The sequence below is a fragment of the Aplysia californica genome, unplaced genomic scaffold (assembly GCF_000002075.1).
Source record: "Aplysia californica isolate F4 #8 unplaced genomic scaffold, AplCal3.0 scaffold00299, whole genome shotgun sequence".
NCBI classification, from domain to species: Eukaryota; Metazoa; Mollusca; class Gastropoda; order Aplysiida; family Aplysiidae; genus Aplysia; species Aplysia californica.
In genome coordinates, this window is record NW_004797569.1 from 347833 (window position 1) to 365541 (window position 17709).

Genomic DNA, 17709 nt, shown 5'->3' on the forward strand with positions numbered 1-17709 from the left:
GGGGACAGTGTAAACTTATATTTTAGCCCAAAAAGAAATATTAACTAACGCAAGTCTTTTGAAATGACTTGTTTAGTGTCAAGTAAGGGGCTCAACTTCAATGAACATGAAAGACAAAAAGTTTTTTGTTCTTAATAAGTGTTTTTCATTACAGGTCCAAGGTACACAGTTATCCTCCATCAAATCCATCACAGGTAATAGTTAAAGTACGAGTATTTGATAACTGAGTTTGACAGTACACGAAAAAGTGGGGGAGGGGGGGGCACTGGAAACGTAACGTATATAATCTGTGGAGAGTGACCACACCTCAAAGTTTGTGCTGAAAAGTCCCAGAAATATAAACAGCTCAGCTTACTGTACAACCATGCCATGGTCACGGTGTTTTCCAAACTGTAATCATTGTTATCTCCCCTCCTTTTCTTTTCTTTGTATGTTTCTTTCCAGTTACACCGTCAATCTTCGGCACTTATATGACCTTATTGTGTTGCAAGTGCCGTAAAACTCTTACAAAAACTGAAACGTCCTTTACCTCTCTGGTTATGTTGCTAACAGTCAACCCTGGTTGGTGGGTGGTTGGTGGGTGCTCTGGTGTGGTTTGCTCCTTCTTTCCTATGAAACATCTATCGTCCTTATTTCCCCTTCTTTTTTATGTTTGTTTCTCTCTTGTAACACCTCTAATCTTCTGGCGTTGATATGACTTTATGCAGTTGCGAGCGCCGTAAAATCTCTACAACCCGCCCCCCCATCAGATTACTATCAGAATACTGATTTTTGCATTCAGCTTGAACATTATTGTTGTTAACAATAATTGTTTATTTATATCATATGCCTGTGATTGTGGGTCTGTTTGTGAGTACAGGCATATTATATTGCGTGTGTGTGTGTGTGTGTCTGTGTGAGAGAGCGAGCGAGAGAGACCAAACCTATTATGCCAGCATCTGGATAATTACAATTTGTGTTTCGACGTGGTGGAATCAGGCGCTCGTCAATTTTTGGGCATATGGGGTTATTGGTTTCATCTTAAGGCCTGTTGTTTTGCCTTCCTTTTGGTGAAAAAAATACCTATCTTGAATAGAAGTCGAGATTTTTGTGATTGAAGGAGGTCAGGGTCGCTTGGTTTCAGAGGTGAAATTTGCGAGAAAATGACCGCCAAAGTTAGGTAACTTCTGTAGCCTGAGAGTCCTTGGAAACTGAAAATTTACATTTTTTGTGCCTTTATTCAATGTTTTTCAGTAAAATCCACACAAAAATGTATTTTTAAATGGGTGTAAAAGATGTTGAGCCAGAAAGAGAAAATAAGAAAAAAATTGCCCAACGGCAACTAAATGCCGATTTCTTTAATTTCGTAATTTTGACGAGAGCCTGATTTCACCAGGATGCCTCACATTTATCATATCTCTTATCTGATGTTTTTCCCTTCACTTGAATGCTCCGAAAGTCTGAATATGATTTAAGAAAGAACTTTGTGCAATTTAGCTACTAAATAGCCAAAATATCCGTGCCAACATGTTAAGTTGTGACTCTTGGTAGTGACTGATTTTGTTTTCTGTTTGTTTCTGAGGGAATGAGATTTGACAATTTGTGTGAAATGTTTTTAAAAAAATAATGTTGGCACTTATATGACTTATAAAACTAGAAATGAAAAAAAATCTTAAGCACTGCTCATGAGTGCTGCATTTTAACCAGTTCATAAAGATTATTTTTATTTGAAAAGGAGAGAAATAAAGAGAGAGAATATAACATTGTGTTGTGAATCTTTGCCTCGAACTTTATCAGTTAGAAGAAACAAACATTTTATTTTTCAAAAAGCAAAAGCCAACAGGTTCAAAAATTCATTTTTACCGTCAACTATATGAGCTCTTCAGTCAGTGTCATGTAAACGAAAATAACATTACTTTGTAAGTCTTTCCTATAGCTATTCATGCGTGTGCACCTGTGTGTGTCAGAGTGAGTGAGTGAGTGAGTGTGTGCTCACGATGAGAGTGAGAGGTGATAAGATCATGTAGGTGTATGTATTTACCATGCCACAAGTTCCTCTTTGTGGAGATCAATAAATTTTTATCTCGTCTTATCTATTAAATAACTGGTGCATCTTTAGCTCTGTTGGTAGTTTGCTGGACCACAGAGCGGATGGCCCTGGTTCGAATCCAAATTTGGCCATTCTGAACGTGAGTTGTTTTGGGGGAGGTTTTGGATCTCTCTATCCAACTGGCTCAATACCGTTGAAGATGAACGTTACATTGGGAGTTCTCGACTCTTAAATAACCTTACAGTGTTGAGCGGCGTTTGACCTATACAGTAATAGATTATCTTAACTTTATGTTATTCATTTACCGTTTTCAGAGTCAGTAGATGTGAATGTAACACCAGATAAGAGACAGATTTTTGTTGAGGGGGAGCGTCGTTTACTTGCTGTTATAAAGGTGAGACACAAACACACACTATCGTAAGCTGACAAAACGCCTTTTCTCATTTTGGTGCCAAAAGTTTTTGTTTTTTAAATCGAAAGCCTGATCAGTTACCCTACTTGTGAGAAAAAATGAAATTGAAACTGTGACTAGTTTTTCAATAAATTAGAATTCAAATTTCGAAATGACTATTTTAAATAATTACGATGACAGTCTTTTTTTCTCAAAACTGCTGTGAAGAAAAAAAGGAGATTCGTCAGCTTACGGCAGAACAGTAGGTAGTAGGTGTCCCAAGTGGAGGAAGTCCAAATTCCGTCATGCCAAATCTTTCTAAGAAAGGCCAGTCAAAGAATTTTGATTTTATCCTTTGGAGAGATTTAAAAGTTTATTCGATGTCTGTTTCGTATCATTGATGTGTGTATTCATTGATTAGTCCTGTACCCCTCTGGGATACAGAAAAATACCAGTTTATTCAATTTCATTATTTTGGCGTGCACCTGATTTCACCATGATGCCTCACATACTCCTCAGCGTTTTGTCTTGTTCCATGGCGTTGATGCTGTGGGAGGTTGAAGGGGGGCCATTGGTCGGTTGTTCTTCTTTTCTTTCCCTCACAGGTGGGCTGCTCCCTGATAAAAATAATTCATAAAGAAATATATAAATTTGATAAAACCATATGTGTGGCATACAGAAATGTTCAGAATACAAAATGCTATTCAATATAACCAGAAAAAAAGGGTTGAAATGTAAGCAATCGGGGGAGAAGGCGAGGGGAAAGTGATGCAAAGAAAAGGGAGCAATAGATAAGATCCGCTCGGAGTGGCTTTGCGTCAAAACACAGGAGATAGTCAGCCGCTGTGAGCAGTGCTGCAGGCTGAATCAGTGAAACACCAACAGTCTGACAAGATTTTTCGCTGTCTACTGTTTATAGCAGGTACCCATTCTCGTCTGGCTGAAGTGAAGAATGTGCGTGTAAAGTGCCTTTCCCAAGGTGAGAACGTTGGGCCCCTGACGAGATTCGAACTCACGACCTTAAGGTTGCAATTCAGAGAGCCTAACCACTAAGCCATGAACGGCACAAATGCAAAGCATAATTGGTTGCTTTTAAGCACTAGCGGGCTATCCCGAAAAATGTTGTTTTGAGAAAATCGAAGGTTAAGTTTTTGCCCCTTATTCAGTTTCTAAGTCAGGGAGAGTTTTCTCTATTACCAAGCAATAAATATACACACCAATGAAACCAAACTTAATTAGGGTAATGCCCACTTTTGGTGTTGGTCAAGATTTCTGGAAACCTCCGAAATCTGGGTTAGCCCGCTTGTCCTTTAACTCACTTCAGACGGTTCACACAACAGTTGCGTGACCCCCGCCACGACGCTCGTGACGGCTCCCACAAGCCCTGCGTGACCAACTTGGAATTTTTTTTCGCTCTACAAATCACGCACGGATCGGGGGCCCGCCTTGTACCCTTGTTTGGCCAAGCCTGAGCTACTTAGACTTCGTTTCGTATCTCTGGGGCCGGTAGTTTTTAAGTTATTGAAGGTGAAGGACAGTGACCCCAACTGGGGTTGAACAGACCGGAACTCGCGCTTTGTTTTTTTCTATACAGCTGATAGTAATCCGACAGTCGCGTCGTAGTAACGGTCGAAGAAGTCGCATGGACAAGAATCACATAATTTCGCTGTTTTCTATACTTCTGTACGTTTTACAAGTTCTAGTGTCTCAGAATATGATGTGTCTAATAGTTAGGATCCTGGATATGTACCCGAACACGGCCCGAGTCATAGTTCTAGGGCTAGATCTAGCACTAGTAGTGGTGTTGTTTTTCGCGCAAGGAAATCACAATGTCGTGCCGTACATCTGTCTCATGTAATTCAGTGTATGGGTCTGAATCAATGCACAGACCAGCTTTTATATTTTCACCAAACACTCGCACATGGATACAAATCAAACCAGAACTCTTTGAACTTTTATTTTTGTTGTTGTAGTGAATTTCATTCTACTTGTCACGTCTCTGGAAATTTTTCGGAAAATCAAATTCATGCCAATTTTTAAAAAATCATACAAATTAAAGTATTAGACTTAGACAATTTAGTTTTTTGTATTAGATTAAGCTTGAATGTTACTTTACTGTGTCAAAAAATAATTACAATAGGGTAATTCTGAGAGTTGTTGTGATTTATTGAAATACCCCCAAAACAGCAGTCTTCAACGCTTGTGACTGGTGAAAGGGCCCAGTCGTAAGGGAGTTAAAGCGACCAATTTGCTGCGATTGCCTTGAAAGCAGGGAAGAATGGATTTTTTTTTTGCTATGTTGTTTTGACGTGGAAGTTTGTGTCCCTTGGCTTTTCCCAAACTCTGAAAAGTGAAATGGAAATCATTAATGGAAAGGTTGTGTCCCTGGGCTTTACCCAAACTCTGAAAAGTGAAATGGAAGCATTAATGATGAGAATAAATTGTTTCAGCAAATCATTTTCTTACACTAAAGTAACCAAAATAACCAAAATAATTTCCAATTATTTCAGAGCTCTTTGATTCAGATGTTTGAGCCGACGACCTCTGTTTACAAAATGCACAATGTTTTAGCTCCCCAGCTGACAGGTAAGTCTTTTTCTTTAGGAAACATTTGTGAGGCAGCGTGGTGGAATCAGGCTCTCGTTAAAACAATCAAAGTGAAGAAACTTACATTTTTCCGCAGGTTTGTGAATTTTTAAAGGATTTTTGGTTTTTGGCTCAACATCTTTTATGCCCGTTAAAGAACTCATTTCTGTGTGGAATTGACTGAAAAACGTTGATTGAAGGCACGAAAAATGTAAATTTTCAGTTACCACGGACTCTTAAGCTAAGGAAATAACTAACCTTTGGCGGCCAATTTCTCACTAATTTTACCTCTGAAACCAGGTGACCCCACCTCCTTCATTTGCAAATTTCTCGACTTGTATTCAAGATAAACGGATTTTTTTTCCCAACCAAATACAGACAAGTAAACAAGCTTTAAGATGATGCCAATAACTCTACATGCCCAAAACTTGAGGAGAGCCTGATTCCACCGCGTTATGACACATTTTGAGATCCCCATGCAAGTATGTGATTGTTTTTCATGTTTTGACGTTTTGTGTTCAGAGTAACTGGTATTTTTAATGTTGATCAAAGCTTAGAGTGTGGGTGGTTGGGGGGTGCTCTGGTGGGGTTTGCTCCTTCTTTCCTATGAAATATCTATCGTCCTTATCTCCCTTTCTTCTTTTTTGTGTTTGTTACTCTCTTGTAACACCTCTAATGGCGGGTGCTCTGGTGGGGTTTCCTCCTTCTTTCTTATAAAACATCATTTGTCCTTATCTCTCCTTCAGTTTTGTGTTTGTTACTCTGTTGTAACACCTCTGATCTTCGGCACTTACAGTACCTTATTGTGCTGCAAATGCAGTAAAACTTACTAAAAAAGCCTATAGTAATAGTCTAGATAAAATGCTTTATTTTTTCATTCTGTAGTGGTATCACTTTTTGGCACCTGTGTTGTAGCGATTAGGTGCTTTACTGCAGCAAGCAGAAAACCTGAGATTGATTCTTGTGAGGGGAGAATTTTGGGAGGTTTTTGTTGGTTTTTGTTTTTTTGTAAGTGTTTTACGGCACTCACAACTGCATACGGTCATATGAACGCACAGGACACATTGAACATTTTCAGTTGGTAGGAAATGTTGAATTTTGCCTGGATGGCGGCCGAAGACAACTCTTATCGATTTTGGACCACCAAGGGATCTTTAACGTGGGCAACTTGCCCACGAGACCTCCGAGATTTTTCGCATTTGTCCGAGAAATCTAGGTGTAGATCTTTCCTACCATAAGATCAGGGATGTGGATGAAAAAGACAGCAGTAAGCCAGAGAGTAGCAGTAAAAAGGCTGCAGAAAGAGTTAGGAGCCCAGAGGAGGGGGCAAAAGAGGTGAGGGGGTGGGGGGCAAGGCAAAGTCAGACAACAGAACATCGGTTGTTGTTGTTGTTTTCAATTCCCTTTAGCTGCGAGAATTTCGCTCTTGGCTGCGCAATGCCTCCCTCAAGTAACCACATGTCCTTGTCATCTGATCAACGCCAGAGTAGAGCAGGTTTTGTAAGTTTGTAGGTGTGTGCAGGAGCCTGCATCAAAGAACTGCCAGGTTTGGGCAGTGAAGGAGAAGATGTTCAACGGTCTCCTCGTGGTAGTCACAGTGTCTGCAATGGGGTTCCCAGATGGGATTAATTCTGTTTATGTGCTTGTTGGTGTGTAAGTGTCCTGTGCGGGCTCTAAAGATCAAAGTCTGATCGGCTCTACATAAAACATTCGAAGAGTCTTTGGGGTTGGGTTTGTCCATGTACCTGGAGAGAGATCTTCCTGTTTCTGCGTTGGCCCATCTGTTTAGCCACTTGTCTCTGCTTTTGGCTTGGATGATCCCTCTGCAGGTCTGTAAAGAGGCGGCTTTGTCTATCTGGGGCAGGCTTGCTCCAGTCTTGATAGCTGGTCTGCAGTCTCATTCCCTGGTACTCCAGAATGGCCTGGCACCCACTGCAGTGTGACCCGGACGCCATAGGAAGTGCCCATCTGTTTTACAACAGAACGTTGGTAGAGAGCAGAAAAGGATGTGAAAGGAAAAAAAATTTAGAAGAGAAAATTTTCTGTCTTCATCCAGATTCGAACTCGCGACCTATTGAGTGAGAGGTGAAAACTTTAACCTCTAGGCCACGAGAGCCCCCGAGAATGTTGTAATGGAGACATGTCAATGTCATCTGGGACGCTGTATCCCTGTCGGCGGGGCGGGGTGGCCCAGACAGGCGGGGTTGGAGCAGTCCCCCTCTTTTTTAAAAAATAGTTGCTTTTAAGGACAACCGGGCTAACCCAGATTCCGGGGGTTTCCAGAAATCTTAACCTACACCAAAAGTGGGCATTGCCTGACTTATAGGAGAAAATTAGTTTCATTGGTGTGTATATTTGTTTGGTTATAGAGAAAACTCTCCTCGTCTTTTAAAGAAACTGAACAAGGGGCAAAAACTTTGCCTTCGATTTTCTCCAAACAGCATTTCTCGGGATAGCCCCCTTGTACTTAAAATCGACCAAATTATGTCAATTGTGGCGATGTGGGGTACAAGACACTTATATTTAAAAATAAAAAACTTTATACACAAACCGGTCATTTGAGAGGCAGTTGGCTCTCTGAGGTTCGGGGAGTCTGTGTTTTTCTAGTCTTTGCCTCCAGTTGACAGACGACAGAAGGGAGCGGAAGGAGAAAAATGTGGGTGAGACCAAAAGTTGCTTCCCCAAAGCCAGGGAGGTTGTGGGGCAAGAGTAGCACCTTCCCAGTGGACAGAGAATTTTGTTTTTTCTTTTTGGTAAGTGTTTTACGGCGCTCACAACTGCATAAGGTCCTGAGCGCGCGGGACACACCTAATATTTTCAGTTCGTAGGAAATTTTGAATTTTGCCAGGATGGCGGCCGAAGCCTACTCTTATCGATTTTAGACCACCAAGGGATCTTTGACGTGCGCAACTTTCACACGGGCCCTCCGAGATTTTTCGCATTTGTCCGAGAAGGCTAGGTGTAGATCTTTCCTACCAGAAGATCAGGGGTGTGGATTAAAGACAGCAGTAAGAAGGAGCCAAGGAGTAGCAGTAGAAAGGCTGCAGAAAGAGTCAGGAGCCCAGAGGAGGGGGCAGAGGAGGTGAGGGGGTGGGGGCAGAAAGAGGAGACGAAAGCATTCGACAGAACATTGCTAGAGAGCAGGAAAGGAGGTGAAAGGAGACAATTTTAGAGAAGAAAATTGTTCGGTCACTACCCGGATTCGAACCCTGGACCTTTGAATGAGACTGAGAGGCCAACACTTTAACCTCTAGACCACGAGAGCCCCCTGGCAGAGAATGTTTCTGACTGTTCTCGGCTCTGTTGGGACAAAAATGTATAGTGTGTAAAGTAGAGCTGGATCCTGCTCGCCAAATATGGGAGTGGCGATTCACGATTCAGTCGGCTTCAAATAACCGCGAGTACGCGAGCCCACGTGGAACTGCGGCGGAACACTGACTGAAACGGAACAGTGTCATATCAAAGCCGCTTGACGAGGGCGAGTCCCACTCTTTTGTCCCCGCCAACCTCTCCCCCCCCACCCTTTGTTGCACTGCTCTATCTACTGACCTGAATTAGCGACCCCCATACATCCCCCCCACCCCATGATTCGCTAAAACAATGGCTCCATAAAATTCCTTCTGTCTATTAGTTGGACCCCGTTCATTTTGTTGTAATAGGGGGGTTGGACTATACCATCTTTTGTAAAATAAGGGGAGCCATACTAAGTGTTCCGTTCCGTTCTTGCGCTCGCGACTCGACTCAGCAGTAGTTTACAAACCAGCCACAAGGTGGTGACAGCGGCGGGAGAGTGAATCGGGAATCGGAAGGCGATACTGTTCCGATTTCCGCTGAGGTGAATCGTGAATCGCGTTCCGCAGACAAGAGTGGCGATTCAGTTTCGTTCTTGCGCTCGCAACCCAGCTCTAGTGTAAATTGCATAGAACTTGCTGTTAAGCGGGGGTATGTGCAGCACAAAGGCTACTTGTATTATTTATTTTAGTGCGACAGCGATCTACTTATGTACTTTTTTAAAATTTGGACCGAAAAATAGTTTCCACTTTTTGCATTGAGGTAATTCTTTTTTAAATGATTTGTTTCAGTCTCGCCAAAAGTTGGAGTTCCAGGTCAAGAGGATTCCCCGGATCAGAGAAGCAGTTTAGCAAAGTTGTCAGCATTGTAAGTCCTGTCCTGTTTTTTCGCTTGACAGATCTCACGATATGGCTCACAGGTAGTTCGCATGGTATTGTGCACTACCTCTTAAATGTCCTTTGAGTGTTGGAAAGGGTGTAAAACTCATACTATCAAATATCAGATGTAAGGGGCCTTAGCCCTCTTGGCTCTATAAATAGATCAGCAGGTCAGCACAGCAGAACCAAAATGGCGGCCAGCTGATGGCTTCCCAGAACCAAATTGAAATTATTTTGGTAGTTTTCAGAGGTTTAGGGGGTGGAGCAAAGAAATTGCTTTTGCTTTTGATCTAAGCGACGTATTGTAATGAAATTTCACATACAAAGACCTAGAATGTCAGCATCTAAATTTAGAGAGGAATGTTCGTACTTCGAAGCCTGCTCTAAAGACGGATGTGTCGGGCCGGTAAAAGCCAGTGTGTGCTGTTTTCAAGGACGCTCAATACAGGCCAAAGGGCTAAAACTCAAATGGCCGCTGGATCAGAAAAGCGAAGTAAGGTAAGGACACTCAAGCTTTGAAAAGTCAGTCTATTGTCGTGCAGGTGGTTACGAACACGAGCAGCCTGCTGGAGTTCCAGATTCAGCTTTAACTTTTTAAACCTCATCGGATGCTAGGAGCATCCGCCAGTAATAACCCTGTTCCCCATGGGAGCGTCCGATACTAGTGACAACTATTTCATTTCATTTAGTGCTAGCTTTTGCTTGTTTTTCGGAACTATTACTATTCCCGAACTAAGTTTTTTTTCAGTAATGACTGACTAAGCCTATGTTTCCGCCATTTAGAAGTTGGAGGCAAGCTTTTGGGGTTATATTGAGTAATAGTGCACCAGGTTTAGGTGACTGTCGAAAAAACCCTGGGAAACGTTGGAAAGAACTCAAGGTTTAAAGAGATAAGTGGGGTGAAAATTTCTCTCATCCTTTCAGGAACATTTCCATTCTTAGGCTACTCCCAGGGCATAGAATTTGTTTTTGGTTTTTGTTTTTGTTTGTTTTGTATTCTCTCTGGCTATGTTGCTAACAGTCAACCCTGGTTGGTGGGTCGTTGGCAGGTGCTCTGGTGTGGTTTGCTCCTTCTTCCCTATAAAAAATCTATCTATTTTAACTCTTGAGGGAAGGGGGGGGGGGGGGGGGACAGTGTAAACTTATATTTTAGCCCAAAAAGAAATATTAACTAACGCAAGTCTTTTGAAATGACTTGTTTAGTGTCAAGTAAGGGGCTCAACTTCAATGAACATGAAAGACAAAAAGTTTTTTGTTCTTAATAAGTGTTTTTCATTACAGGTCCAAGGTACACAGTTATCCTCCATCAAATCCATCACAGGTAATAGTTAAAGTACGAGTATTTGATAACTGAGTTTGACAGTACACGAAAAAGTGGGGGAGGGGGGGGCACTGGAAACGTAACGTATATAATCTGTGGAGAGTGACCACACCTCAAAGTTTGTGCTGAAAAGTCCCAGAAATATAAACAGCTCAGCTTACTGTACAACCATGCCATGGTCACGGTGTTTTCCAAACTGTAATCATTGTTATCTCCCCTCCTTTTCTTTTCTTTGTATGTTTCTTTCCAGTTACACCGTCAATCTTCAGCACTACTATGACCTGTTTGTGTCACAAGTGCCGTAAAACCTTTCCTAAAACTGAAACGTCCTTTACCTCTCTGGTTATGTTGCTAACAGTCAACCCTGGTTGGTGGGTGGTTGGCGGGTGCTCTGGTGTGGTTTGCTCCTTCTTTCCTATAAAAAATCTATCGTCTCTATCTCCCTTCCTCCTTTTGTGTGTTTGTTACTCTCTTGTAACACCTCTAATCTTGTGACGCTCATATGACCTTATGCAGTTGCGAGCGCCTTAAAACCTCTACTAAAACTGACTATAAAACAACCCAGGGTGACAACGGGACGGACACGCTGTCCAAACTGAAGCGGTCATTCAGCAGTGCCTTTGCCAGGAACGAGTCTGCCGTGGCTGCCTCTCCTTCCAGAGCACCCAAAAGCTCAAGTAAGTTCATTTGAAAAATAAATACGGGGCAGTGCCACTGACTGTAGTGTCTTTAGGCCATTACCAAAGGGGGGACATTTCTCGTTCAAGCACAGTTGAATTGTAAATGGGTTGATTCATCATGTCACGCTTATAACTGTGCCTGATCTACAACAGGGAACTGCTGCTTTTTCTTTCCTTATCCTTATTATTGTCATTTTCCTCTACTTCTTTTGTATGTTTGTCACATCTTGTCACCCGCTATTTCCGGGGTGCCTTGATAGTCAAAGCAGACCTAGTGCTGTTGAAGCTAGAGAGGTGAGCAGAGTAAGTCTGTAGGTGGGCTCCAAACAGGCAGTCAGCAGTGTGGCGATGTTATTGGCCAGTCCTGTGATGAGTGAGGTGGGGCAGGCGGCAGAGAGAGATGATGCGGAGAGACGCGTTACGTGAGCCCCTCCAAATGTAATGTGCCATAGCCTTAGGCCTAGGCTAGGCCAAAGAGACTGTAAAAGAAGAGGAGAGCGTGCAGTGTGTGATTTTTCGGTAATTCCTATTTGTATTCCGATAGCGGGAACTTGCCTGCAGTGGGATTTTTCTTCTGGAATTAAAAGTCCCGCTTTTGTTATGTTCTGCTGTATTACGATTGTAACTCCCCTGGTTTTGATTTTTAAAAATTCATAATTTGGCTTTCACAAACCAGCCGATCCCTACTCTCCTGATGTATAAGGAAGAAAAACAATCAGACCCTGCTTCACTGTTACGTGCAGCTGTCTACTTGTAACATCCCCTGTGCACACAGCCCTTGTGTTTGCTCAGTGCCACTTTGCCCTTAGAAAAGCAACAGTTTGCTGCCTCAGAATTACAAAGTTCTATCTGACATTTTTGGCCGTTTTGAGTTTCTAAAACCGTGAGATTAGAAACGAAATGTTCTATCTGCTGTATCAAAATCGTAAGATCATTCGGAGTGGCCATCAATATATTCACAGGAATTGCATTCTAAAAAGCTTCACATGTTGTGAAACTCAAAATTTTTTACGTAAAATTTCTCCAGATAAGGTATTGAGCAGATAGAAGTTTGTAATTGTATGGTAGCGAGTTGCTCCAAAGCCAGGAGTAAGGCAGACGTTAGTTTCATCATCATCAATGCCTTTCACCCCTGGCAGGGTATAGGCCACATGCAAGCTTCTTCCATTTATCTCTGTCCTGAGCCATCCTTCCAAGCTCGTTCCAAGTGAGCTTCATTTCTCTCATGTCCCTTTCCACGCATCAAACGTTAGTTTGACAAGGTATTAAAACATTCCCGAACTTTGTGTTGTGAGTGATGGCCTGGGACAATGAAAGAATTAAAAAAACCCAGGTCATTGTTTGAAACAGTGAGCTGTGCTGCGCGGCATGGTGTGTAGAACAGTTGAACTGCTTGTGAGCGATATAGAAATAAAACTGTAGGGGATGAACAGATTATAATCTGTGTCCTACTTTATGAATATATAGCATCATCTGTGCTGTATGGGTCTGAGATATCCTTTAACCCTTCCTGCCCCAGCCATTTTTGTGCGCTCCTTTACCCCTGTCCCAGCCAATACAGCAGTATAATTTTTTTTTAAAAAGAGGCGAGCATTCAAAAAAGTGTTGTTGTGTCTTTGTAATGAGGTTTAGATAATAACATAGTATAACAGTGTTTAAAGGTAAATGAACAAATATTATGAAGATCAAAGTTTAATTAGGTTCACTAATTTCGAAAAATGCGCGAGAATGAGAATATATGCTGCTCTTGGGACGATGGGAGGTACAAACGCTGCTGAAAATATTCGTGCATGGGGCTTCAAGGGTTAATATGAACAGCCTTGATGAAGTGCTTCAATCTTTTATTGTGAGAGTCATGTTGCAAATGTAAGTCCATCATCATCATCCAGTGCCAGATCTGCGACAGACATCGGCGATCATGATTTTCCATTCATTCCTTTGCTTGGATGCTCTCAGAAAAGCTACGTTTCCCTGATTTTTCCCTGTTACCCATTTGTTTAGGTTCCCTAAGTATGTTGTTCTGGGCCTACCCCTGCCTCGCTTGCCCTCAATTTTGCCAGTGAGAGCTAGATGTTCAAGACCCTTATGTCTATTCAGGTGTCCCAAAAACTGCATTTGTCGTTTCCTGATTGTTTTTAACATTGAGCGTCCCACGTGGGCTTCATCAAGCACTACCTCATTTGATTTCTTTTCCTTCCACGATACTCTTAGCAGTCTCCTAAGAAACCACATTTCTGTTGCTTCTATTTTATTTTCACTGTCTTTAGTGATTGTCCAGCATTCACAGCCATATAGAAGGGTTGACCAAACATAGCATGTAAGTCCATGGAGTGAGAATTTCTCCTATAATGTATTGTTGTTTTCGTTGGTTGCAGAGATGGCCTCCCTCGAGATGAACAAGTCCTCCAGTCTCCCCTCTCGGTTCGGCTCCTCGAATGAAACGGGGTCCATCACTCAGTTTTTGTCTCGGTACTCGCCAAAAAAGAAGGAGCCGAAGACCGACTCGCGTGACTCTGATGAAAGTCGTTCCTCCAAGATGTGTTCTCCAGTGTGTTCTGCTGGCACAGAGTTAGACCCAGAGGGTACAGGGGGAAATGACAATGTGATTTTAGTTGAAAGTGATAGAAAGTCTTTTGGATCATCAACAAATACGGACGTTGATAACGAAATAAAGTGCTCAGAAATTGAAGAAAGATCTAGTGTTGACGGTTTCCCAAGCTGTGCTGTACCTGAACGGGGTGTAAAGTTGTCTGTTTCGTTGGAGGAGGAATCTCAGAGTCAGTCTAACAAGGCAATTAATGAACAGCTCGGTGGTAGCGAGAAATCTGAAAGTATTTCAAGTTCCCTTCCCTCTGAAGACATGCCGGCAACAGCGTGTAGTGGAGAGGAAACAGCAGAAGCTGACAGCGCTGTGTGCGAGGATGATTTGAAGGAAGATGTCTCAGATGTTTCTCCTCATGCTCCACAACAGGAAGGTCCTTGTGTAACCGTCATAAGCATGGTAAGATGTAGGAAATGGTCCCATCGACAAATTTTGGTAATTTAGGAGACAGGCTTCAACCCTGCCAGTCTAAGCTGACCCGGGCTGAGAGGGATGCAACGTTCTTTCAAAGCAGTTTCTTAACTCTTTAAAAGCCATCAGGGTCCGGCAGTAATAACCCTGTTCCCAATCGGAAACTGGGAGCATGCAATACTAGTGACAACCGTTTCGTTTTATTTAGTGCTAGTTTTCGCTTGTTTTTTGGAACCAAGTTTTTTTTTAGTAATGGCTAAGCCTTTATTTCCGCAATTTAGAAGTTGGAGGCAAGCTTTTAGGGTTAAAATGAGACACAGTGCACCAGGTTTAGGTGACTGTAGAAAAAACTTCGGGAAACGGTGGAAAAAACTCAGGGATTAAAGAGTTAATCTGTGGTGGCAGTTGCATGTGTTTCAGAAATATTTCTTCGAAATTCACTTTCTAAATATTGACGAAAGCAAGGAAAGATACGTAACGTAGGAACAAAATTTTAAAGCAGGAAACAGTTAATTTCTCCCTTCTGAATGACTTTGTTTTCTCGCACAGTTGAACAGTTTGCTGACAGAGTGTGTCGTCGTCCCCCCCCCAGGGCGGTGCCACTGACTGAAATGTCTTTAGGCCATCCCCAAAGGGGGGACATTTCTCGTTCATGCACACAGTAGAATTGTAAATGGGTTGATTCATCATGTCACGCTCATAACTGCTTGATCTACAACAGGGAACTGCTTCTTTTTCTTTCCTTATCGTTATTATTGTCATTTTCCTCTATTTCTTTTGTATGTTTGTCACACTCTTGTGACCTGCTATTTCCGGGGTGCCTTGATAGTCGAAGCAGACCTTGTGCTGTTGAAGGTGGAGAGGTCAGCAGAGTAAGTCTGATTCCCTGTAAGGAGTTCTCTGTTGACACCCACCCCTTGGTGCTCATATGACCTTATGCAGTTGCGAGCGCCGTGAAACCGCTACTAAACTAAACAAAGAGTTTGTCGTGGCTGGGGAACACGACATAGAAAGTTCACATTGTTGGACTGAGGTTTATCCGAAAAACCATGAAATAATTATCGTTTGTCAAATTGATCTTGACCAGCCGTGCCTCATCCCCCCCGAGCAGTGCTTCTGACTGCAGTGTCTTTAGGCCATTCCCAAAGATGGGACGTTAACCATGTTCTTTTGCACGGTAGAAATATGCCGAAAAATTGACTGATTAAGTTTTCTATGTATTGTCGCAATATATGTCTACTTATCCATCCATCCATCCGTCCATCCATCTATACATCCATATCTATCCATCTATGTATCGAGCGCTGTAATTCATCGCTCATGCGCCAAAACACACAGTAGAAATTGTAATTGTAAATGGGCTGATTTATCAATGTCATGCTCATCCTACTGTGTCGGAACAATATAGGGGGAACTGCTACTGTTTCTTTCCTCAACCTTTCCTCTCATCATTTTTCTTATTTTGTATGTTTGTCACTCTCTTGTGAACTGCTATTTCCGGGGTGCCTTGATAGTCGAAGCAGACTTTGTGCTGTTGGGGCAAGAGAGGTGAGCAGAGTAAGCCTGATTCCCCGTTTGGACTTCTCTGTTGACATCCTTCCCTTTGCTCTCATATGACCTTATGCAGTTGTGAGGGCTGTAAAACCTTACTAAAACTTAACTAAACAATCTCTGCGCACCAATCAAGTTCAGTGGGTGGTTGACGGGTGCTCTGGTTTGGTTTGCTTCTTCTTTCCTATCAAACATCTGTCGTCCTTATCTCCCCTCCTTCTTTTTTATGTTTGTTACTCTCTTGTAACACCTCTGATCTTCTGGCGCTCATATGACCTTATGCAGTTGCGAGCGCCGTAAAACCTCTTCTAAAACAAACAGAACCAATCAAGTTCTTTCCTCCAGTCACGTGACCTTACTTGTGACAGACAAAAGGTTGTTGGTGGTTTGTTCCGTCCCTGATCATTCTTAGTCCTTTTATTTTGTTTAAATCAAAGTCTTTTAAGTGGGTGGTTGGCGGTTGCTCTGGTGTGGTTTGCTTCTTCTTTCCTATGAAACATCTATCATCCTTTTCTCCCATTCTTCTTTTTGGTGTTTGTTACTCTCTTGTAACACCTCTAATCTTCTGGCACTCATATGACCTTATGCAGTTGCGAGTGCCGTAAAACCTCTACTAAAACTAAAAAATCTAAAAGTCTTTTAGATTATAGAATTTACAGCAAAGACAAGTTGTATAATGGTTTGATGCTGACAAAAATTCAAAGTTATTCAGGTGAAAATGCAAATTGTATAGGAATTAAAATTGTTGCATTTTGCTTGATGGTGCAAGCACCTTAACGAAATCGCCTTTTTGTTGATATTGTTTTTCACTGACTTACATTTTACTGGTACAGATATCGCTGATCATTTTGGGAATAGGCTTTAAATTTTTAAATTAAAAATATGACTGGTATTCTTTTGATATTGATTTTCGTTATTTTGAAAGAAAGTGAATGAATATGAAGGCTAGCAGCATATTAGTAAAAAATGTGTAGCATACTATTCCTCTATTTAAAGGTTTAAAATCCAACATGGATTTAATGATACTGTAAATATCAGTTAAAGTTTACATCGTCTTTGTTCTTAAAATGAAGTTGCTGTAAATATCAGTTAACTTTTTGGTCGTCTTTGTTCTTAAAACAAGTTGTTCAGGTTTATTCTGTAATTAGATAAAGAATAGGAACCTTTATTGTTTTTTCAATGCCAGAGTCAGAGAAATGGATTGTGTCGTGTTTTGCTGCAATACAGTTTGTGCACGAACTCTTGTGTACACATGCACAGCCACGCACTTGGGTGCGCACACACACGCACACACACACTCATACATACATTATTTATAAACAGGGGCATGGGTACTCATGCGTGCACCCAAACACACATGCACTCACACAGCTAGGTACACACACACATATTATTCATAAACACGGGCATGGGTACACGTGCGTGCACACACACATGCACACACAAACACACACAGAAACACACACACACACACTCTCACATTATTCATAAACACAGGCATGGGTACACATATGTGCACGCACACACAGATGCACATACATGCACAACCAAACACATACACACACACACGCGCGCGCAAACACACTATCAATGTATTGTACATATATCCAGATATATGATATTCACTTTGACTTTTCAGCTTCTTTGCATGTTAACGTTGGTCTGGTCCTGGTAAAGCTGTCACTGGTGTGTAGCTTTCATACACTGGTGTGTAGCTTTCATACACTGGTGTGTAGCTTTCATACACTGGTGTGTAGCTTTCATACACTGGTGTGTAGCTTTCATGCACTGGTGTGTAGCTTTCATGCACTACACTGGTGTGTAGCTTTCATGCACTGGTGTGTAGCTTTCATGCACTGGTGTGTAGCTTTCATGCACTGGTGTGTAGCTTTCATACACTGGTGTGTAGCTTTCATGCACTGGTGTGTAGCTTTCATACACTGGTGTGTAGCTTTCATACACTGGTGTG

The 17709-nt window shown here is 42.0% G+C and overlaps 1 protein-coding gene across 1 annotated transcript in view; it reads left to right on the forward strand.

Annotated features, from left to right (window-relative positions):
- LOC101850344 (mismatch repair endonuclease PMS2) overlaps positions 1-17709 on the forward strand; it is a gene marked incomplete in the record, with an annotated part of 57296 nt that overhangs the window by 20615 nt on the left and 18972 nt on the right. Inside the window, 6 exon segments of the mRNA XM_013084515.2 lie at positions 2344-2423; positions 4931-5006; positions 9089-9164; positions 10457-10496; positions 11062-11173; positions 13552-14177. Coding sequence (XP_012939969.1) covers positions 2344-2423; positions 4931-5006; positions 9089-9164; positions 10457-10496; positions 11062-11173; positions 13552-14177 — 1010 coding nt within the window.